At 38.3% G+C, this 24,384-nt stretch overlaps 1 protein-coding gene across 1 annotated transcript in view; it reads right to left on the bottom strand.

Moving 5' to 3' along the window:
• The window catches only part of LOC149990028 (glutamate receptor ionotropic, NMDA 3A-like), a 105,218-nt gene that overhangs the window by 47,545 nt on the left and 33,289 nt on the right, over positions 1-24,384 (bottom strand). Inside the window, exon 2 of the mRNA XM_090265696.1 lies at positions 11,621-12,225. Coding sequence (XP_090121822.1) covers positions 11,621-12,225 — 605 coding nt within the window. The remainder of the gene's footprint in view (positions 1-11,620; positions 12,226-24,384) is intronic.

The following is a 24,384-nucleotide window of genomic DNA, read 5'->3' as shown; positions in this document are numbered from 1 at the left end:
TATATAAAAGGACAGGCTTTTATGCTGATGGAAATGATCCCGTAAAAATAGGAAAATTATTGAACTAGGAGAGAGGAAAAAGAATTCCTAAGACAATGTCCTTGAGGAGCAAAAAGAACTGTACTCTAAGGTGCAAGTGGGGTGACACTCTATTGTGACAAGAGAGGAACTTGGGTAGAGACGACAGAGAGACTCTGGGTCTGGAGGTAATCAGATGGGTGGATATGAACAAGAGGGTTTGTGAAAGTTCTGTTCTGATTGCTTTAACTTAGTTTTTGGTCAATTAGAAAGTAAATTATAGATCTTATTATACACTCCCCATATAATTCATTTGAGAGAAGTGTTATTGTATCATTTTCAAAGTGGAATCAAAGGTACTCTTAAAAGTACAGAAAGCAAAGAACTTTCATAAGAAATGTTTTAGGGCCCTGGCTGCTGTGGCTCAGGGGATTGAGCATCGGCCTGCAAGCCAAGTGTCGCTGGTTTGATTCCCAGTCAGGGCACATGACTAGGTTGCATGTCAGGTCCCCAGTTGGGGGCGCGAGTGAGAAGCAACCACACAGTGATGTTTCTCTCTCTCTCTTTCTCCTTTCCCCTCTCTCTAAAAATAAAATAAACAAACAAATAAATTATTATTTTTTTTTAAAAGGAAATGTTTTAGGTCAATCTCAACTGAAATGAGCTCTGTTTTCCCACTGAGTTTGCAGGAGTCAGTTGTAAGGCTATCTGGACTTGGCACTTTAAAAAAATTGTAATTCTTTAATCACTTTTTTCAGTCTTTGCTATTAAGCTTTCCATTTCTTTGAGTCAATTTTGGGAAATATTTTTCTATGAATTACAACTGGATATATCATGTGTACTGATTTAAGGATTTCTCCTCAATTAATTCTGTTTTTTGTGTTAATCCCTTCTTTCTAGGTCTCCTCCCACTTCTCTCTCTCTCTTCTAGATTTTTGGATGAGGATGTGTTTGTGTTTAGATATTCTTCTTTAATAATAGAATGTTAACTGCAGTGTTTATCTTCATTTATCTGATTGATTACATTATTCATGCACTATTGTTATTTAAATTTTTAAAACATTTATTGATTTGAGAGAGAGAGATAAACATGGATTTGTTTTTCCACATATTCATGCATTCATCCGTTGATTCTTGTATGTGCCCTGATTAAGGATCAAACCCACAACCTTGGTGCATCAGGATGACACTCTAACCAACTAAGCTACCCAGTCAGGGCCTACTTTTACTTGCTAAAATTTACTGAAGTTATTAAATTTACTCAGGATAAATTTTACTAAAGTTTACTAAAATCTGAACATCTATGGGTCTCTTCGCAACTCTAAACTGAAATTTGTTAAAGTTAAATAAAAATCTGTGACTGCAGAGAAGGGGGATAAGTAAGGGAAGGGTTTAATTAAAGAGCCTGTATGAAAGACTCATGGACATGGACAACGGGGAGGGATATGATTGTGGGAGAGGGGGTGGGTTGGGTGGGGGAGAGAAATTGGGGGAAAAGGGGACAACTGTAATTGAAAAACCAAAAAAAAAAAATTAAAAAAAAAAAAAATCTGTGACTGCAAATATCATGTTCTTAAAGATTTTAAGGCCTGTTGCGTCCTGATCTTTCTCCTAGTTTATTCAGTATATTAAGCTTTACAAATATTATGTTTTTATATTTATTATAAATTTGCATCTTTTCTTGCTTCTGAACCAGTTCTATAATAATTCCATTGTTTCCAGTGTTCATTTTGAAAACATGTCAATCCATCTTTCTGTTTTTAAATGTATCATCATCATCTTCACGTGTCTTTCATACCCAGTTGTTCTTAGGTCGTATATTTATTTCTATTTTAATCTTTTGCATTCACCAACTTGTCTCTTGTAGAGCTGCTTCTCTCATTTGTTTTTTTATTTCTTATTAAATCGCCCTCTTATCTCTGCTTTTTCCCACATTGTTATCTTCCATTAATCATATCTGTACATGGGACTATCTATTTTGCTTTGTAAAGCTTTAAAATTTATTTTTCCCTTTGGGAAGTTCCTTTGTATCATTAAAAAATTTGTGTTCTCATTCTCTTATATCTTGAAAAATGAGCTGATTTTCTTTCCCCGTGATCTTCTCATCATTTTTAATGTTTCCCCCCTGAGGAATAAGAGATTTGTTCATCTTTCATAAAGCTCTATAAAATTTTTTTAGCCTGTGAGAACTTAATTGTGGTTTTTTTTGCTCTTGCCTGATTAGAAATCTTTGGCTATGTTGTTGGTAGTGACATTTTCCCTAACTCTTCCCCTTCTCCCCCAGCACCACATAATTCTTGTCAGCTTTACTTGCTTCTAGACACTGAATCTAAATATGTATTTCTTGGTCACACTTAATTTAACTCCAGATCTATTGACTGTAGTGAAAATGCTCAATAAAGCCCCTTTACTATAAAACAAAGGCATATTCCCTAAGTGTCCCATTCTTTTTTTTTCTGGGAAGACAGAAAGGGAGTTGGGAAGAGATCAGTAGATATTCAAAAATCTCACCTTTTCATCATGTGATTCGTTATCTACAATCATCAGTCGTGTACCAAATCTTCCAATTAAACCTCACATCCTCCACAGTTCTACTACTGCTTTGGTCCTGTCCTCACACTTTTGTCATTGCTTTCTGTCCCTTATCATTGAGGAGCCCTGAACTGTTCTTTTCCGATAGTCTCGCATCTATCAGAAAACTTACACCCAATTCTGACCTTTGACAACCTCCATAGACCTCCAGTTGTCTGAATTACTAGCCATATATATTTCATTTGTATTTTAACCTGTGATTTTTCTTAATTCTTCAAGACTTTTCCCTAATCCTTCCAATTTCCTGAGTCATTTTCATGTTGTGTCTCTTCCTCAGTCTGTAGTTTATCTCCCTTTCCTCCAGTGTTCTCATAGTTTCTGGCATGTGGCTTAATCTACGGTTATCTCATTATTCCTTTAATGTTCTTTCCCATATGTTATTTTTCTGAATTTTATCTTCTCTCTTCCACTTCCTCTTCCCCTTCCATTTCGTGGACTTTGTACAAAGGAAATGCCAATATTCCATGTTGTTAGGAAGAGATCTTGTCTTAAATCAGCTATTGACTATTTCTAGTTAAGCATTTTTTGTTGTTGCCATGCTAGGCCCCTTCCTGTTACCCTCTGAAATCCATCTATTTACTTCCCTTCATTTTTTTCAGTATCTTTTTTTGTCATCTTCCCTGTTTTCATGGCCCTGGAGGACTTTTGTCTGTTTGTATGGCAAATTGTTACTAGTTCAGTTCTTACTTGGCATCTTTCACTGAAGCAGGCCCTGTGGTATCTGTCTCCCTTTTACGATGACAAGAATCTGCCTTTTTAGCCACAGAGCTTATCAATGGTCCAATTCTATCAGAGGACATTGCTTTGATTTTGTTCTCTGTACATGGGACAGCTCTCCAAATTAAACATTAACTGTAGATAATTTCTTGAGCTAAGTGTAAAACGACTCAATCGTCTTCCTGAGTCCTCCTTAAGACCCCAGCATATAAGTATTTGGCAGCTGATTAAATCCATCTTTGACTCTTTAGACTGTTAGAATGGATTTTGACATTCTCTACATTTGGTGAGTAGTCTCTTCCACAGAGTTGCTGTTAGGAATGAGCAAATCCTCCCTTTCCAGCTGCCTGCTTCCTAACACTGTGAGCTGCAAAGCTGAAAGAGACGTTGACGTAAGCACTGACCTCACTGCGTCATCTTTGGATCTCAGGTAGCACAGAGTGCCTGGTCAGAGCAACCACTCAGCAGTGCGTGTGGGGTAGATGCAATGAACTGCATGTCTTGCACAGATCAAACATCATTTGCCAAAAGAACAGGGCTCCACCAGCCAGGAAGTATTTGCATTTGCAATTCATAGATGGTTCCAAACATTAAAATGCCAATTCATTTCCCCTTAAATAATGAATGGGTAGTATCAATAATAAAAATTAGTTCACTGGGAAACCTCTCTGATGACAAGGAATTTAATAGGAATTAGAAATTGCTCAGTTTCAATCTTCAGAGCAAAGGGTCCCCCACATTGTAATCATTGATTGCATCATTTTTTAAAGCAACTTACAAGCTCATCTTTAAAAATAGATTTTTATCAGTTAATGGACAACAGCAATTTAATGACATATTAAGTGCACATATGAATCATCTGGATCTATATTTTGCCAATATCTGCAAAATTCAGTTACTTAGAAGTGAAATGAAGGGAAGGATAGGAGAGCTTCTATTTCTCGTGACTTTTTTCCCAGAAGGAGGAAAATACTAATCTATCTGATTGGGTCACAGTTGAATATAAATTTTGGGTTGTGTTACTATTGGTGTGTATGAGGGGGTCACTGTGTCAAGAAATCTGACACATGGATACAGCATTCTCATTTTCCTGCTTTCATGTGGCACAGCTGGCAACCTGACACTTCCTTCTGTTTTTTTCCCCACATGGTAGTTAGATATGCTACATGCCCTTAGGTTGTTTTCCTTTCCCTTTGCTTTTTGGCATGAGCCTTGACTCTTCCACACAATTATGGTTTGTGCCCACTCCTTGAACTGCTCCTGGTTGCTTTGTGTAATACAACTTAATTCATTCCAGCTCTCTCTATTTGGCCCCAGCACTAGTCCAGGTGTTGATATCCCTTCTCTTAGCATAGTCCTGGCAATGGGACATTATGCATTATTTACTGGTCAAGTAACCATCTGAAGGGTTTACAGGGTCTATGGGTTGAAGTGGCCCCAAGAGATAGATCTGGAATTCAGAGTAGAGCTGCAGTATTGCCCTCTATATCTTCATACCTCTTTTGACATGGTTCCAAATTTCATATTAGGTGCATACAAAGTGAGAAAGTCAACAGAAAACACAGTTACCACTCAGACAAATTAAAGTTTTGAAGCTCTGCTAATTTGGAAAAACTCCACAGTTTAATATGTGCAGGATGCTAGACTAAGCGAACTTAAGCTGCATTCACAAAGTAGGGTCCTGAGGAAATACATATTTTCCATTGTTCTTTATTTGAGGTTCCTATGAATTAGAGAAAATTTCAGACTCAGCTCTTGACATGCCTTAAGTGATACAGAAGGAAGAGAAAATTCAAAGGATTTCAACCAACTTAGTCCAGTGACAGGGGTTTCTCTTGAAAATATCTGAAAACATAGATCTTGTGTTGGTCTCTAAGATTCATAACACCAACACATGGGTTTTCTAGAGGTACTGACTCCTTGGTAGCCTTGGCAGAGAAACTGATGTAGGAGTAACAGCTGGACAAAGCAGATCATCACACAGCAATGGCTTCTCCTTAGAGATCCAAGGAACCAGTGTTCCCAGCACTCAACCCTTGGCTTCCATGTTCAATGCAACTGCAGTTCTTGTCAGTACCTCTTGAACATATAGGCTAACTAGTTTGGCTCAAAAGAGGTCCTTAGGAGAAGAATGCCTATACATGGGTAATCATGCCTCCTGATTTATATAACTTTTGGCTGAAATAATATTACAAAGTAATGAGATCCCAATTAAGGAAAGTTTATATTACTTCTGAAAGAGCCTGGAACTTAGATTTAGATGAACTGATTTAAATTTCCCCTTATAACGTACTCACGGAATGACCTTAGGCATATCATTTAACTTTCAAAGTAGAAATTCTTATATTCCAGGAAATTAAAGTTTCACAGAGACTAGAGAATTCTGTCAGGATCACAATACCAGCAAATTATTGTAAAGGTGAATGGAAACACCCAAAATTAGAATTATATCATGCAGCCTCAGGTTCTTCTGGAACTCTTCTAATATCCAGGAATGAAATGGGGACCATCATTAATTTATACCTTGGGATTACTGAATAGATATTTGTTTTAGTCTTTTTCTCTGATGCTTCCTAGTACCTCAGAATACCTGACACATCATAGGTTCTGAGTATTATGTGCAGAATCAAGAAACAAAGCAACCTTTACTATTAATGAAAGGCCAGTGAATTGCCTGACCATATAAACATAAAAATGAACTTGGCTCAGAGCAAAAGGAGGCTCTAGTATGTCTGATCATTTTGCAAGGACAACTGAGGAGGGGCCTAACAATGCCAGCTAATGCAGAGGGATAATCAGTAGTAGAACGGGTGTTGTCCCAATGAGAATAATAACCTAACAGCTAGGTCAAAGAAAGTAGATAAAAACATAGGTAATAAGAGGAGCACATCCTCTCCTGGAAAAGAATGTTGTAAGCTTCCTGAGCGCAGAGCCTCTGTCTTCTATTCTTCGTGTCTCCAGCATGAGCCAAGGGCCTAGCCTAATACCTACAACAAATGTTTGTAAGTGAATACATGAATTAATTACTGCCTACCTGACACAGAACTGAACTGCAGAAGCTCTTCAAAGAAGAAAGGCAAGATTCCATATCCGACCTAGAAGCTAGAAGAACTATCAGTACTATGATTAATTAGCCAAAGGGTGGGGGACTTCTTAGGCCAAGGGAAACAAGGTGCTTATCAGTGTGGAGACTCTTGGGATTCTTAAAGTATAATTTGCCTTTGCACAGGCTGGGAGCAACCCAGGGAGCTCTTCCTCCAGGAATAATGGATTCATTAGCACCCAAGGCCTTCAGATAAACATGGGCAAATCCTAACCCTAGGATCAGCAGGTAAGCCCCCAAACTCTTATTTATTTTCACCAGAGTCTGGTGTTTAGAATGCAGTGAAGAAGCAAATGTGGGCAAGGATAAAACCAATTTTCAGAAATAAAAAATATATAAATCCTAATAGTTAAAAAAAATTACTTGCAAGGCTTTTAGGCTGTATTACCATATTCGATTACTTTGTTACGGGATTGTGATTTTATAATATGTCATGGCTAATGTTCTGCCATTCAAGTGATATCCAGTATGCATATAAAATGCAAACTTCTTAACTTGGTGTAAAAGTCCCATGTGGCATGCTATCAAATTAACTACTTTTCCAGAATCACTTCACATGTAACGTATGCTCCAACTGTACTCAAATTCTCCTTCAGGTCTTGGTAAATTTGCATTGCCTGTGAATTAGCTCCAAACCAGAAAACTATTCATTTATCAAGATCCAATTCCAATGTTTGTTTCTCATTACCAAATCTCAAAGGATAGATAATTATTTCCTTCTCTGTGTATCTGAACATATCTCTATTTTAAGAATCATGTATCCCTTTGCTTTATAACTACTTACTTACTTTTCAACTTCATGTGCTAGGCTGTCAACTCCAAAATGGCAGCATGCAAGTCTTCATTCAGTCTACCTCACTTAGTTCAACAAATAGTCACTGGCTATGCAAAAACATCCGACCATATATATTTAAGGAGTCATTATCAAGTAATCTATCAGATTTCATTGCTTCAAATAATTAACATTGAATCAAACAACTTGCAAATAAATTGTTAAAGATCATGCTATGAACTTGACCCCACCCCCACCCTGCCAAGTGGTTTCGCCTACATTTAGTTGTGATAACGTTTGCTCTGGCAGGTGGAGACCCGGGAGGAATAAAATCTCTGATACCTGTAATCATGCCTGTGAAGTCTGCCACGAGAAATGATTTTTCTAGTCTAAAAGACTAGGCTGGAAAAAAAAGCCATGCTTTTGGTGATTTCATTAACATTTAAAAATGTTAACAACCCTGTCAGCCCAAACTGAAAATGACTGTGTGAGAAATGAAAGCTTGCATAACTTTGACCCTTGCTATTCATGGCTCATTATCCTCATGACTTGCACTATGCATTGAGGAAGTGGGGTCAGCTTCACAAAATTCCAGAACAAGTAAGAAAATTAGCATATGCAGATGTGACTTACAGACTGAGAATAACGAACACTATAAAAGACTGTCTTCGACAAAATAAATAAGAGTGATGAAAAAAGTCACAGATGTTTTATACCTTAAATCAGCTTTTCAGTTATTCATTATAAAAACTTCGCCCAGGGTTTTGTCCACTTTCCTTGACCCTTGCCTGAACACTTTGCAACTTTCTTCTTGACTGCATTATCAGCGAGTTTAAGAAGGTCTGGGCCTATTTCCTGAAGTTCTTTTGAGTTCATTCTCAAACACATCCACGGAGATGAAAATGTCACTGACCCTTATACATGGCGCATTGCTGCCGGGCTCCAAACCTCACAATCTTCTTTTGTAGCTTTTAGAGTTTGTGGAATAAACATGTGGAAATAGCCACAAGAACAAAGGTTATTCACTAACCTGTCATTAAAAAAGAAAAGGAAGCAGAAGAAGAAAACTAGATGGTATCGAGGTAAGTTGAAAAACAACTATGTTTTTGATTTAGATAAATTTTTATTTACCTAGCAACCACTTGTTTTTCTTCTACAGCTACATTTGATGTAGGATGTAAATACTGAGTTGCCCAAAAGTTCGTTTAGTTTTTTCTGTAAAATCAAAGACATGTTTTTAATTTTCACTAATAACTATTGACTTGGATATTTTAAGTATGTTGGCTACCTCCCATGTGGTATAACATTGATTTTTCTCAATTAATGTTGACCACTATTGTTATTGAAGAAACCCTGATTCTTCTCCCCGATGCAGTAAAGAATTACAGATCAGTGAGCCTATTAACGTGCACGCAAAGTTTATTAGTGATTGGGAGGGCAAAAGCAAGAGTGGCCAAAGGCCAGGGTGGCAAGCTCACCCTAGGGTGGCCAGAGGCCCTGCAGACAGAAGGGCAAGAGCACTAAGAGCGCCATGAGAGCCAAGAGAGCCAAGAGAGTGAGTCCTTTGTTCTGAGGCCTAAAAAGTTGGTGGGATGGGGGTGAAGGAGTTACATATTGATTGACAGGTAAACGTGGTCTAGCTTCCCAGGACTGGGGCATGGATACCTAAAGGTGCTTATGGGTTTCCTCTTTTAAGCACTATGGGCCCTTTCCTATCTTTTGAGCCTTGGAATATAAACAGTTTTAAAGGCTTTCCCTCCCAGACAGTGGAAAGGACACATAGAATTCCAAGGACTTCCCTCTTCCCAGGCTAACACAGTGTTTTTTGTGATACTACAACACCTGGCAATATTACGGACCAGGCCCAGGACTGCTGGGTTAGGGGTGAGACTGAGTTAGGGGTGAGGCTTGTCTCCCTCTGCTACTCATTCAGTTGGAACACTATCAACTTCAACTGGTCTGCCCAAACTTGGAGCATCATGCGGCAAGAGATATCCAGCACTAACTTTTGCAAACCACTTTTGACACATTCGATCAGTCATAGCATCTTTTCCATACGCTGCATAAATCTTTCTATTTATTTTGCATTTTTGTTGCATTTTTACCTTTTTTGAAATAATAAAACATAATATGCTGAAAATGTTGAGTGTTTTCTTCCATTTCCAATATTAAAGTGGCTACACAAAAATTCACCAATTTTGATAATTTTTTTAGTGATGCTGAGATGACAGCTGTCACAATACAATCTAGCAAAATTGTTTCAAATGAAGTTAAAGACAACTAAGTGCTACCAGAGCCATCTAATGAAAAGTAAATAAATCAATGAATTTCTTGGCGAACCCAATATAACAGAAAATTCCCTTTCCTTCCTTCTATATCAAGTTTAGTTAAGTGTCTACTAAGTATTAAACTAGGCTGAATAATAATATTTCCACTTGATACAATTTATATCTGTGCTCACAAGTCAGACAAAGGCAAATAATGATGATTTATACATGATTTTATGTACAAAGTGCCATGGGATTATTGTGGAAGGAGGCACACAACTTTAATATAAATTAAATCTTGAGGAGCCAGAAAGATCAGTTTGATCTTGATAAAATGAACCCCAAAAGTATATATAACTCATGTCAAGAAATATTTCTCCCTGTAGTTTTTAAACATTTCTAGGATCCAAACAGAATCATTTTTCCTGGGCTTTCCATTTTACATGAGACAGAAAGATGCTAAATATTTAACATGGTTTTCACAAGTAGTTTTTCCTGCCAGCTGTTTACAGTTGTCCTTTCAAAATAATGATTATTCTGAATTATAAATAAAAACTTTGCTTATATTTTTGTTATGAAGGGAAATGTTTCTTATCCTAGGTAAAAATCCTGAGCCTCAATTATGTGCTAGTTCAAAAACAGTAGGTTAAATCTGGACAACAACTATTAAATAAAAGTATTCATAGAATTCCATCTTGTGGAAATTCAAATGCAACATGGAAAAAATAGAAAGATCAGATTATGGTAGAACATCTAATTTTATTATTAAAAGTTTTCTAATAAATAAATTTTGAATTATTTATTTTTTAACAATCTTTAGGGAGTATATATATAGGTACTTAAACTCTGCCATATCTATGGCATTTAGTATGTTGCCTTGCATATAGTAGGTGCTCAATCCACATATGTAAAATTACATGTAAAACACTTGGGATCTTCTGATCTTTCATCAAATAATCACATCTTTCTAAAAGGTAAAATACTATGATTTTGCCTTGTGTTCCTCAATATTATCAGATGTCCCTGTTTCAAGATAATAATTGCCTAAAATGGGGCTTAGCCTAGAGCTAAGCCTTCACCTCTGAAAGAGCAGAAATTTTCTGATTTGACCTCTCTGACCATAGATGAACCTTTTTAGAAAAAATTAGGCCACTATAAAATATCCTTTAAGGATATTCTCCTTTTGGTGGATCATGAAAAACATTTCTATAAAATGCATTATTTTTTAATTTAAATGGGCTTTTTCATTTTAACTTTTGAGCTGGACTGAGGAAGCGGAGAGGAAAAATACCTAAATAAAACACACACACACACACACACACACACACATAACACTCCTGTAGAAACTCTTAGTTTGTTCTAAATTTCTATGTATGTATATATGTATGCATGTATATGTGTATCTACCCATCTATCTATGTATCTATCACAATGTCTTCACGGATAATAGAATCTACCGATTATATAAATGAATGGTATGTAACATAGCAAACTAGGGCTTAGAGAAGTTAGGTAACTTAACCAAGTCACACAAGTATTAAATGACAGAGCCAAAATTCAAGTCCAGGGTCTGGCTCCAGGGTCTGTACCTTTAACTGCTGCTTTATACTGTCTTAAGCATCAATGCCTAGGAGGAGAGAGAAAGTCTATTTTCTGCTTGATTCACTTTTTTTCCTCTGTGATTCAGAGAGACTTGTCCAAGTCTGTTGATATGGGAAAGTGAGGGCAGGATAGAAACATTTGTTGTGGATCTACTATGAGCCAAGCACAGTGTTAAGTACTTTTCATATATAATTTCATGGTATCTTCATTATAATATCAAGCTATTCAATATTATCCCAGTTTACTAATTAGAAAACTGAGGCTCAGTGTGGTTAAATAACTTGACAAGAACATACAGCTAGTAAGGGACTTAGCTAGGGTTTAAAAACAGGACTGGGTGTTCCCTACTATACACCATGTGCTACAAGTCTATAGATCAAATTCCAGGTGATAGTCCATGACATTCTAGCCTTATGTAATCCAAAAACCCCTCAGAAATATTAGAGTTTAAAGTTACTCAGAGTCAAGATTTTTGCAAAGGAGATAGGGAAATTTTACTCTGTGTCCCAGCCCTGTGAGTGGGAATGTAACCCGGGTCTTGCATCCTACCTTGACAGATACTGTCCCGAAGTGAGATTTGTAGTTTCCACATCCATACAGTTCATTGTGCTGGGAATGAGGGCAAGTTCTGGCTGGATCATGGTGGCTGTGGCGACAGCTCTTGCGACCAGTTCCATGGCATCTTGCACGTAGTACTCAAAGACTGACTGTGTGGTTTTTCCATGAGCAATGAGTCCCAAGGGAAGACCTTCTGTCCTCAGTTCCTTGACATTCTGGGAATCCCCCAGGACCCAACGAAGCTCAGGGGGCATTACCCCAAACTGGGTGGTAATTTCAAAAATCCGGCGGATGCTCTCCATGTCACAGCCAAACATCACCATGGTGGGCGTGCTGTTCCTAATGCTCTCAAGCTGGACCTGCAGGAAGCTTAAGAGGTCCTCGGTGGAGCAGAGGTTGGCGGTGATGTTGATGACAGACCCGAGGTGAAACTTGGAATTATTCTGGGTAAGGAGGAGGAAGTCGGTGATGTTCCAGTCTTCCTGGCACAGCAACAAGCTAAAATTGTACCAGTTGTTCATGGTCAGGATTGAGACAGTGACATCAGCATCAGAACTTAATGAATTTTCTAAACTCAGCTGTAGGTGAAGGGGATTCTGTATTTAAAGATATGAAAAAGAACAATTAGAAAGCATTGGCCAAAGATGATAACATAGGGTACACTTTTCCTTTCCTATGAGGCTTAATCCTTTATTTTTCCCTGTAATATTCAAATGCATATCCGGGATAAAATTCCCATAATTTGGAAAGCTATTCTTTCTGTCTAATGGAATTATTGATTCTTTACAACTGATTTCCTTACAATTTTTGCTAAGAGTATCAGACAGCAGCTGGTTCTTGGTGTAAATGTCGCTCAGGGTGACAACGATACATACATTTGGTCTTAAATTTTCCTCAGACTTATCTTCCTTCCCTTTTCCCTTTTTATTTCCTCCTTTGCCTTAACCCTCTTCCAGAAGCAAAGAGCAATGGAAGACAAGCTCCATATCTAGCTGGCAGGAACAAACTATTTCCAACTGTTTTCTTGGCATCAGCTCCCTATTCTGTGGATAGTTTTCTTTCTAAAACATAAATATGACCATATCATTCTTCTGCACCAGACCCTCTGAATCACCCATAAGATACATTTCAAAACCAATAGTATGGCTTAGGAGGCCATTCCTAGTCTTTAACCTCCAATGCTCCAAATATGCACACCTAGACAAGGCATAGTGTACAGTTTATTTCTCCTGTGTCAGAGCAAACATTTTTATGCTGACACAAATTTGATAGGCTGATCTTGCCACCTGGGAATGCATTTGGCTGTATTCAGTGTCATCCTTCAAAAACTCAGCTTTTCGATGCAGATTTCCAGAAACGAGTTTCTATAGGACTTGCGACTCACAATATTTGCTCGTAATATTTTTGCCCTGCTGACTTCCTGCAGTGGTGAACTTGGTTTTTGTTTGTTTGATTATTTTCTGTCTGACTGCTGACCAAGCAGACTTAATCATCTCATGTCTGTGTCATCGGGTCACGTTCATCCCTTTATTACACGACTCTTCACACCACAGTGTAGCTATTATATTTGGCTATGTGTTTATCTACCAGACTAGACTTGAAGCTCTTTAGGACAAAGACAATATCTCAACCATTTCTTCTAGCACAGTTCTTAGTTGACCAGAGAATATTTGTCAAACAGGATTCTTTTTTTCTTTGCTTTAAGTCCTGGGCTATGATCATAATCTCTTCAATGAAAGACTGAGAAAAAGTCCATTCCTAGCAGAACTTCAAGACCTTATTTTGTCCCCATTTGGAACACGGGCCCATCATACACTTCCTACAGAGGGATTCATTAAATTGTATGTGAGGAGCAAGCTCTAACAGAGACAGGGATGAAAATGTTCTCTTTTTGCTAATTAGGGGAGTGAAATTAGCTAGTCATATTAGGCATTTAGCATCAGACAGAGAAACCAATACATTTGGCATGAGACAGTGATGTGAAAGTAAAAATGAAGCTTCCTCCCCACTCCCACAGATAATAATTAATGCACATAATCACAGTCATCCCTATAAATATTCTATTAAGAAAATCCAGATGTTGAAGTTAATCCTTTCACAGAATCAAGGAACACAATTCTTCAAACAAATATTTATTCAATAATATTTTAGAAATACCTAGTGATATAGCAGCCTCAGATCTAGCATCTCCCAATTTCTCTCCATTTAATGATAAAGGCACACACCCACAAAGATATGAAAAGTTATAACATTAAAATTCAGCCCTAAAAGTTTTTCAGATTCTGAGATACACATTAAATAAGATCTATCAAATCAAATTAAGAAACAAAATCTAAGTTTTACATATAGTTTGCTATTTGCAAAGGGAAAACCCATGGTTTGACAGAAGGTATATTTTAAAAATAATAATTTTCACACTGTTTTCCTCCTAAATCAGAGAACCAATAACAGAACAACCCAAGAATCAGGAATCTTCTCTCTACCATGCAATAGGGTAATACTGCCTCCTAAGTGCATCCAATTAATATAAATTAAACAGGGCTCAGTGGAAGGAGGTAGGGGGAGAAAAAATATAAAGCTAAATATACCAATAATTCTCATCTCCTCCAAAAAGTGTACTCTTTATTATATATGGTATATGATATATTTATGTATTATAATGCATAAATATTAAAGTTGCATACATAAAACCATATATGCCAAACTAAGTAAATATTATCAAAATTTATTAAATGTAATTTTCCTACACTTTGAATTTATTTTTAAGTATATTTTATTGATAATGCTGTTACAGTTGTTCCAATCTGCCCTCTTTGCTGCCCTCCACCCAGTAACTCCTTCCCTCTAGCAATACTCCCCACCTTGGTTCATGTCCGTGGGTCAGGCATGTAAGTTCTTGGCTTCACCCTCTCCTATACTATTCTTAACATCCCCCTGTCTATTTTGTACCAACCAACTATGCTTAATCCCTGCACCATTTTCCCCCCATTCTCCCCTTCCCTTTCCCAGCTGATAAGCCTCCAAATGATCTCCATACCTATCATTCTGTTCCTGTTCTGGTTGATTGCTTAGTTTTTTTTTTGTTTTTGTCTTTTAGATTCAGTTTTTGATAGTTGTGAGTTTGTTGTCATTTTTATTGTTCTGCTTTTTCTTAAACAAGTCCCTTCAACATTTCATGTAATAATGGCTTGGTAATGATGAACTCCTTTAGCTTTACCTTGTCTGGGAAGCACTTCATCTGCCCTTCCATTCTAAATGATAGCTTTGCTGGTTAGAGTAATCCTGGCTGTAGTTCCTTGTTTTTTATCAGTTTGAATACTTCTTGCCAGTCCCTTCTTACCTGCAAAGTTTCTTTTGAGAAATCAGATGATAGTCTTATGGGGAACTCCTTTGTAGATAACTCTCTGTTTTCCTCTTACTGCTTTTAAGATTTTCTCTTTATTTTTAACCTTTGGCATTTTAATTATGATGTGTCTTGGTGTGGTCCTCTTTGGGTCCAACTTGTTTGGGACTCTCTTTGCCTCCTGGACTTGTATGTCTATTTTCACCAGGTTAGGGAAGTTTTCCATTATTATTTTATTCACATACGTTTTTAATTTCTTGAACTCTCCTTCTGGTACTCACATTATGCGAATATTGGTATGCTAGAAATTATCCCAGAGGATCCTTACACTAGCCTCATTTTATTTATATATATATATATATTTTTTTTTCTTTTTACTGTTCTGATTAGGTGTTTTTGCTTCCTTATTTTTCAAATGGCTGTTTTCGTTCTTGGCTTTATCTACTCCACTGTTGATTCCTTGTAAATTATTCTTCATTTCAGTTAGTTAACCCTTGATTTATGGCTGGTTCTCTTTTTATGGTTTCCATGTCTTTTTTTATGCTGTTGAAGTTCTCTTTAAGTTCATCTGCTCTTCTCACAGGGTTCACTGAGCATCGTTACAACCAGTGTTTTGAACTCTGCATCTTGTAGATTGCTTATCTTTGTTTTATTTAGTTCTTTTTCTGGAATTTTGTTCTGTTCTTTCATTTGGGACATATTTCTTTATCTCTTAATTTTGGCAATCTCCCTGGCTTGTTTCTATGTATTAGGTAGAGATGCTACATCTCCTGGGCTTGGTAGAGTGGCCAAATGTAGTAGATGTTCTGTAGAAGCCAGTGGCAGATCTCCTTGTTCACCCACCTGGGCATTCCAGATGTCATCTTTTAGTGTGCTGTGCACACCCTCCTGTTGTATTTTAGCCTTAATGGCTGTTAGCACACCAATGAGAGAAATTTACCCCCCAGGCCAGTCAGCTGCAAGGCCTGGCTGCAATGACTGTGGAGGAGCTGCTGTGCAGGGGCCCACCCTATAGAGCAGGACTTATTTCAAGGGCTCTCTGGTGCCTACTGAGTCTACCCCTTGAATGTATTGCTTGTGAAGGTGGTTGGGTGGTGCTTTGATGTGGTCTGAAGCTGTCTACCAGGTGTGCTGGCTCTGGGACCCCCAGGAAGTGCAGGCCAAGGGCTGTTACTCCCTGTGTTCTTCCCAGGCCACTCAGCATGAGCTACAAATAGATCTGCAGATGGCTGCTGCTTCTGCTGGGCTTGGAGATGCTCAGAAAAAACCAAGCTGAGAACCAAGCTGCCACTAGTGCTGGGCCTGGGGCAACTTAGTAAGAGTATGGGGCATGCCGAGGCCAGATGCTGTTTGTTTGAGAAGTTTTAGGGAAGTCTGAAGCACAAACCAAGACAGGCCATTTGTATGAAAAAGCCACTAGGAACTGCTTGCAGGCCCACAATTTGGTGGAGCAGGGTCCCAGGGAACCAAACCGTGTGAACTAGGTTGATAGAAACCCAGATGTGGCACCGGTTTCTCAGCTCTGTGGGGCAAGGGCTCATCAAAGGAACAATGGCCTCTGCAAACACTTCTGTCTGGGAGAAAGCTGCCCCTTCAGCTCTCATCCTGATGTCAGACAATTCAGTTCTTCCCTGTATGTCCCTTGTGCCTTTTGAGCTGCTTCTCCAACTCTGGAGCTCAGAGGGAGTGAGTCCAAGTAAGTTCATGCCTGGGTCCATTAAATGAAACAGCCTGGGACTCCAGAAGCCCTCTGTCTTTCTCAGTCACATTCCCTGATGGATTTTATGGCCAGAAGTTATGCAGACTCCTCTTCCTGGCACTGGAACCCTGGGCTTGGGGGCCTGGTGTGGGGCTGGGACCCCTTGCTCCTCAGGGGGGACCTCTGTAGCTGAGATTCCCTGATTTTTATCCTCCATGTGGGACTTTATAAAAATCAGAAAATACCAATGACCCTTTGATCCCATCCCTGGTCTTTCTGTTGTTAGCTGGACCTGCTGTGAACAATGAAGAATGCATTTCTGAACCTCATTCCAGATATTTAAAAGCAGAAGACATGATTGTAGTAAGTAGACAAATAGACACTTAATATAATTATAAATTATGGAAATTAGTGTAAATGTAATAGGTTGTGGCAAAACTGGGAAAGGGGGAAGAATGTTCCAGAAAAAGTTCAATAATTATAATTAGTAGGAGTAGGTGGATACAAGTGTTTGCTCTATACAGGCATTCTCTAATTGGGACTTAAAAAAAGGAATGTATATAAAAATGGTTAATCACTATATATAGGTAAACACATAGTGGTTTATAAAAATATACATATTTAAATAAAAACGTGGTCTCATTTTGACCATCCATTCTTCTTTGACTAGGAACTATCTTTCTAGTCCCAGATAAATGGTTGGAGCCACCACTTACTTCTGCATTTTTTCTGTCTGATTCTGTATTGTCCTCTTTCATAATGTCCACAATGTTCTTAAGTCCTAAGCTGTCCTTGCCAGTAGTAAGGTAATCAAGGTGAGTTTTTCTCTCATCTTTGGGAGGCAGTAAAGCAGAATGGTTAGGGCTTAGTAGTTAAGACAACATATGCTTAAATTCTGGCTCCATTACTTAGGAGCTATTTGGTTTTCTACAAGTCATTTAGTATTTTGGAGTCATAAATTCTTCATCACCAAAATGAGGATAATACTACCTCCTACCTTACAGATTTATTTCAAGAATTAAATGTGAGAAGGAGAAAACACATGGAAAGTGTCTGGCACAGAGTGAGGGTCAGTAAGTGGTGGCTGTTACAATCTGCTTGCGGCACTGGAAGTGCTTGCTGAAGTGACTGAATGCAGGACAAATTTTTTCTTTGCTATTGTTCTTTTTCTTTTTCTTGTCTCTTTTCAAACAATGGTTCCTGAAATGGGTGTCATTTACAAATAGCAATTATTCAAAACAGCCACTCTGCCTCAGGCTGGGAGAGGCCATTTATTTGGGAGATATTCGTCGTCGGCAGCCGTCCGTCTCGAGAGACGATGGTGTAGCTTCTTAAGAGTCTACCTGCACCGCCGAGAATGGTTGTGCAGTCCGACTCGGGAGTGACACAGTATCTGTCTCCTCCCGTGTTGAATTGACATCTTGCGATGACGCTGGAGTGTCCTCTCCAGTGGAGCCGAAGCTACAGAGCCTGGGCAGGGTGATATGGAGGGTCTGCTGTTGCCCATGCAGCAGACCCCCCCTCTCTTCGCAGCTGAAGGATCCAAGGGAAAGACGGAGTCAATACAGCTTGGCTTCAGGTGCGCCGCAGGAGTTGCCGGTGTTGACTACAACGTCAAACCGCCTTAGGGACTCCGGCTCCGGATTTTCTGTCGGGGTTTACTCCCTTAGCCTTTCCCCTGAAGAGGTATGCCGCAAGGCAGCGGAGGTTTTTTGGAATCAGAGTTTTCCTTCTCTGATGTGCCCTGACTGGAAGATCGAACCAGCGATACTTAGCTCGCAGGCCGACGCTCAATCCAGTGAGCCAAACCAGCCAGGGTAATGGGAGATATTATGTTACAGCAAAGTATTCCCCACCCCAGCCCCCACAAAAAGCCTCTTTCTTTGGTGACTAGTTCTAGTATCACTTTATAAGTTAAGGAATTTTTGGTGCCAACTGCTGGAGATCCCCCATCCATCTTTGTTCTCCCTGAGAGCACAGATTAAGCTATTTTCTGGATCAGTAAAAGTTTCAGAAACAGGATTGGCTGCAGTGCTGAGCTTGCCAGAGTGCTTTAAGATATTCCCTTGGCAGAAGAAAAGAGAAAATGAAACTAGGTTTGCGTTAAGAGCGGAGGAAAGATGAAATTCTCTTAGATTCTTCCTGGCAAGCAAACCCATTCAGTTTTGCCTTCCAGGCCAAAGCTCAGAAAGCTCAAACAAGCATAATATTTACACTCCTTTTAACAGAAACGAAGTCCCCGTCCTTTTATAAATTTGCTGATCACTAAACATGTTTAAGGGACTCAGAACCCGCTTTCTATGCTGCTATTGATTATGCTCAGCTGAAGAGGCTGCAGGTTTTCCGTTTCTTATGATCTCACCCCACTTGACCTGTATTATATAGAAGTATTTTTTTCTAAAACTTACGGCTTATTCCTTTAGAAGCCTAGGCTTTTAAATAAATTAAGCATTTTTTTCAGCTGCATTAAGGATTCAGACAAACATAATGCATAGCCCTTGCCCAGATATTGTAATCTAATAATCAAATTAAAAGCTAATAATACCTAGCGAAGTCCCTAGTGCTTTATGCGTATTGCTTTATTTTATCCTCACTGTGGCCTCATGAGGTGACTACAGTGCTCAGCTTCCTTTACCAGATGACCGAGATGAGGGTCAGAAAGTGAGTCATTTTCCCAAGGCTGCACAGTTACTAAGAAAGGCGGCCTGGGCCCCAAACCCAAACTTGTAGGACTTGAAAGCCTGTGCTTTTGGTCAGTAGTCTGTACTGCTCCCTCCACTTGATGTGAGCAACATGTGAAGGAGAGCCTTGACATTTGTCCATTCAATAGTCACAGTTCCAATTATTTGCAAGTGATCCCAAGGGCCCATGGAATCACGGCACCTTTAGGATGTGTCCTGGCCTGGGTTAGAATGACATGCCCTGTGTGGCTGGCACACGGGAGCCAGTGAGGGGGCCCAGCCCACTGCCCAGTGTGCACCTGGCTTCCAAGCCTTTTTCTTCAGTCATCCTTCTATTTAGAGCAACTTTTGTGAAATATGAGACTTGTGTTTCTTCATTAACATCAATTTAACTTAACAAAGACATTTAGTTTTACAATTAATGGCACCCATTTTGTGTTTGATAGAATAAGAAAGTTTGGAAAAACGCACTTCAATATTTCATTTAGTTGCTACTGAATTTCATGATCAAAACTATCCATAATGGTATTCAATCAACATGCTTGGGGTTGTCAACAGAGATCTTAGGACACATCCCTTATGATTTTCAGTGATACGTGTATAAAACAATACATAATAGAGTAGTAAAATGTGATTAATGCTCTAGAAGGCAGCCTTGTGGATGCATGGTGCAGTTGGCGTAATAATGCCAGTCATGCTGGGTGTGGTCTATTTCACTGCAGCAATAACAGGAAGCCTGGTCTCCCCTCCTAGAGTATAGCAGACAGTGGTATGGAGGAAGTATTGGCATGTTTAACACTGTCTTTAAAAAAAAAATGGGTGATTTACTCATCCAATGAAACATGTGTCGGAAGCTTATTATCAGCCAAGCCATGGATACAGAGATGCATGTCTCAGGCAGAAGAAATAGCAGAAGCATGCATGTGGTTCCCTTTGAACCAACTCAGCCCTTCTTCTCCCCAGGCTGATTTCCAAAAACAAGTAAAAGGGCATAGCAGGTCAGTTTGTAGCAATCACTCAAGCTTCCAGCACTGTGCTTTTTATCTGCCTCTTTCCCATTCTAAACCCATCTAATAATTAATACTCAACTGGTTCATCTGTACTCCATCCCACTTCTGCCTTTTGTTGTGAATCGTTATACTTACTCTTGGTGACCCTTGGCAACGCTGAAAGCCTTTTGCTGACACTCACTCTTTGAAGCCTGTTCTCCCAGCCCACTCATAGAAGATGCCACTATGGGGATAAAAACTATTGCTGGTATACTTGGTAAAGGGAGGGCTCTGATCAAGGGGTGTGGCTACTGAAGATATGCAGTCATATGGTGCCCAAGGGAGACAGCTAAGGCAAAATGTCCCAGCACCAGAAAGAGTGAAGCAGGGTCAGAAAGTCATTGGAAATGTGGGCATCTGACATCAGGAAAGACTGTCAGGGAGCAATAAGGTCCAAAACATTGGTCCGGTGTTCAGAAGGTCATGGTAATTCCCAGGAGAGCCCAGAGGAAGGAATGTGGTGGCTCTATGTGGACTCAGATCTCTGTTTGAATTGTGGTTCTGCTATTTACCAGTTGTGTGTGACAGGCTCTGTGAAAACAATTTAGCCTCATGGAGCTTAATTTTCCTCTTCTGAGCAACAGAAATGATACTAGCTGCCTTGCAAGGTTTGTGAAGATTAAATAACATAATGTATATAAAGCATCAGAGCGTAGTAAGTAGTAAGTGGTAGCCACTAATGATAATAATGGTGATATTAGGAATATTACACTAAGAGAATTGAAGTATAAGGGTTAGACTGGTACATTCAACTTAATTCTTATTTTGAGCACCTATTTTGTGCCAGGCACTGGATACTGACTACTGAGCCCACAGTAGCGAATAAGACCAATATGGTCTTTTCTTTCATGGAGTTTAAAATCTAGAGGGTATTATTGTAAGCACCAGAACAAATATTGGGGAAATAGTTTAGGAATCGGGAAGTGGGCTATGATGAGAAATAGGGCCTGAAACTTGAGCCTCACTAAAAGAAATGGTGATTTGGTTTTTTGAATTTTAGATTATGAGGCAAATATCTTCATAGCATTCTTGCCTACATTTTGGACAAGTGCTGGGTACTGGGGGAAGACCAAGTCTGCAGGTGAAGGTCAAGGGACCCTGGATGATTGATTGGGAAAGGAGGCCTCATCACATGCTTGACACGTTCAAGTACTTGGTAAATATTATTATTATTATTATTATTATTACTATTATTATCATTATTGGTGTTAATAATATTATTGCATTTCTGTGAGCTGGCATAATGATCCTTCCCCGATGGCCCGCAGCATTCTGATGTCAACACCAGCCACAGTGCCTGGATGCAGGACCATGATGTGCTCAGGGACATGGAGCCAGCTGGTTCCAGGTTGAACCAAGGGGAGCTGAGTTTCTGATGACATTGGAGCTCCTGAGCCTCTTTGAAAAGTGTATTTTCTCTCTTTCCTGCCATGGTATCAGGTTCTCTGCTATCCTTTTTTTATTGTACCAGTGTGCCTATTTTTATCAACTCCTTGCAGCCCCTTTTAATATACTTTAAACTAGAAAGAGTATAACTTTCATGTCACAACTTTATCTAATATAAGAGTAAAACACATCGAGACCCTCTTATAAGCAAAACGGGCCAGCTTTAGCAATATTGAGAAGGCTCTGGGCTGGATTTGAAATCAGAACTGTTCTGGAAAACTTGACTTCCATTTCTCTGTGACAAGAGAATAATAATTAATAATCAACCACATACTTCAGGGCAGTGTGGGGACCGCGTGAAGTTATACATGTGACAGTGCTTTATCAAATAGAGAGCACTGTAAAATCAAAATGCACAATGCATCTGAATATCTATTTCCTGGAAAGTAGCAAGTGGCAGGATCAGTAACCTAGATAAAGGGGGGAAAGGAGGGATTTTTGAAGTAGAATATTAAAGTTAGATATAATTTTCAAATTCTATGCCAACTTTATCATCTTCATATTAAGGAGGACAAGATTATTTTCATTTTCAGAACTTTTGGAATAAAAATGTTGGCATAAGAATAATTTTAGTTCTTATATCATCATCCAGGTTTTGGTCTAATTAAGTAATATTTGAATGAACTTACACATTTATATGTATCAGCAGGCAGATGGTTCACCAGATAATTAAAGCTTATCAAAATATTCAAATTACTGCTATAGACTCTCTTCATGACAAACTCTGGCATATTTTCTATCAAAATAATTTTATATTTTTGACAAGTGAGTTCACAGCAGGGCCAGGAACTATTGAAATGTATACCAGATAATTAAACTGTCTAGTATGCAAGTTAAATTTCCTCTAGAAATTTGATTATGTCAATGCAGCTTAAAACCATTATTAAGAGATGGCTTATGTCACATGCTAATTTGCTTTACTACATTAAAAATGAAAACTCAGCTATATGCTGATTATTTCTTTTTTAAATACCCTTTAGAAGTAACACTACAGTTGACATGAACTTTTTCCCTCAATTCCATAAGCCATTTTTTATTGATAAAATTACATGTTTCATATATTTGAATATGGTTCAACTAATTGTGATGTAATATGGTTTTCATATTAATTTCATAATTGTAAAATCAGTTTAATTGCATAATGACTTGTTATTTCATTTGGAAATTTTTAAAAATTTTATTGACTCATTTTAATAAATCTATTGTTTCATTGTTTGATACTTGCCATTGACCAGTTTAACACTAGAAATAGTATTATGTGGTCACTTCAGCAGCATATATACTAGAAATAGTATCATCATGCCATTAAGAAGTATCTCAATAAATTTCCATATTAGCACCTTATTTCAAAACTTGTGATCTACTAATTATGATTAAGCTTTGCTCCCATGACATTTATTTCACTTGCATTATTAGGTGCACATTAACATAATTAATTCTTTGTACCTTTCAAATCCTGGTTCAAAGCCAGAAAGCACTGGAAATGTTAATTTTAGTTCTTAAAGTCTCTGGTTACAGAGGCAGCACTTTCTCATGAATTAGTGATAAAACTCAAAGACTCTGTTAAGCAGATCTGGTGATCTCATGTACAGGGCAATGAATTCTGAATGAACAGGCCTATGTTCTTTCAGGATGGTCTATGTGAGCATTGTCACTGACTAGGAAATAAAAAAGACCTAGCTGGCTAGTTTTCAAATGTACAATTTGGATTAAATCTGGCCCTGTTGTGAACTCACTTGTCAAATTATTGCCCATATTCATTCAGTAATCAAATTATAATCAAATAGGGCAGAAATATTAAGTTTGAATGACTTACCAAAAGCCAACTGGTGCCCTTACAATTTTAGTATTTGGTTTGAAAGGGATTTTAAAGCTCACCTAATTCAAACTCCTATACAGTTAACAGAATGCCATGAATTAGGGGGTGAGTTAAAGGCATTTCTCCTTCTACTAGACAGGTTAATAATTTGCTTAATTGAGGTGGTCTGTCTTCATATGGTTTTTAGTGAATATGACTAAATTTTAATATTTAGGAATATCTACTTGAGCTTAATTTTATCTCCTGAATTTTAAAGGCTCTACCCCAACTTGTATGCTCTACTATCTCTCTGTTGTCTTTCAGCCACATGTAAATGCCCTTATGAGAGAGGTATAAAGAGCACACTAATTTATGAATTCATTAATTTTTCTTCTCTACTGTGACAAGCGTATACCATCACATCATGTCTTGAGAACACTATAACATTAATTACAAATATTTTAGCTGAAAAGAATCAAATAAAATCAAACGAATTTCTGGGTTCTTATCTGATTTAATGTATGAATCCTGGAATGATCTCTTTCTGGAATTATTTGCTGTTCATATAAATTTATTCTGTTAGAGTTAGTTAGCCTCTATTGGCATTATTTTCTTTGAAACTCTTGTGTATCACACCAAAAGCATTTAGGCTTTAAGATGGGAAGAACCTCCAATGATCATCATTATGTTTTCTAAGTCAGTCCAGGGAGCATATACCCACAGAGAGAGCAGGGACCTC

The sequence above is a fragment of the Furipterus horrens genome, unplaced genomic scaffold (assembly GCF_987537825.1).
Source record: "Furipterus horrens unplaced genomic scaffold, mFurHor1.1.pri manual_scaffold_39, whole genome shotgun sequence".
NCBI classification, from domain to species: Eukaryota; Metazoa; Chordata; class Mammalia; order Chiroptera; family Furipteridae; genus Furipterus; species Furipterus horrens.
Note: the sequence above shows the minus strand (reverse complement) of the source record. Positions and strands in the feature narration are given on the sequence as shown.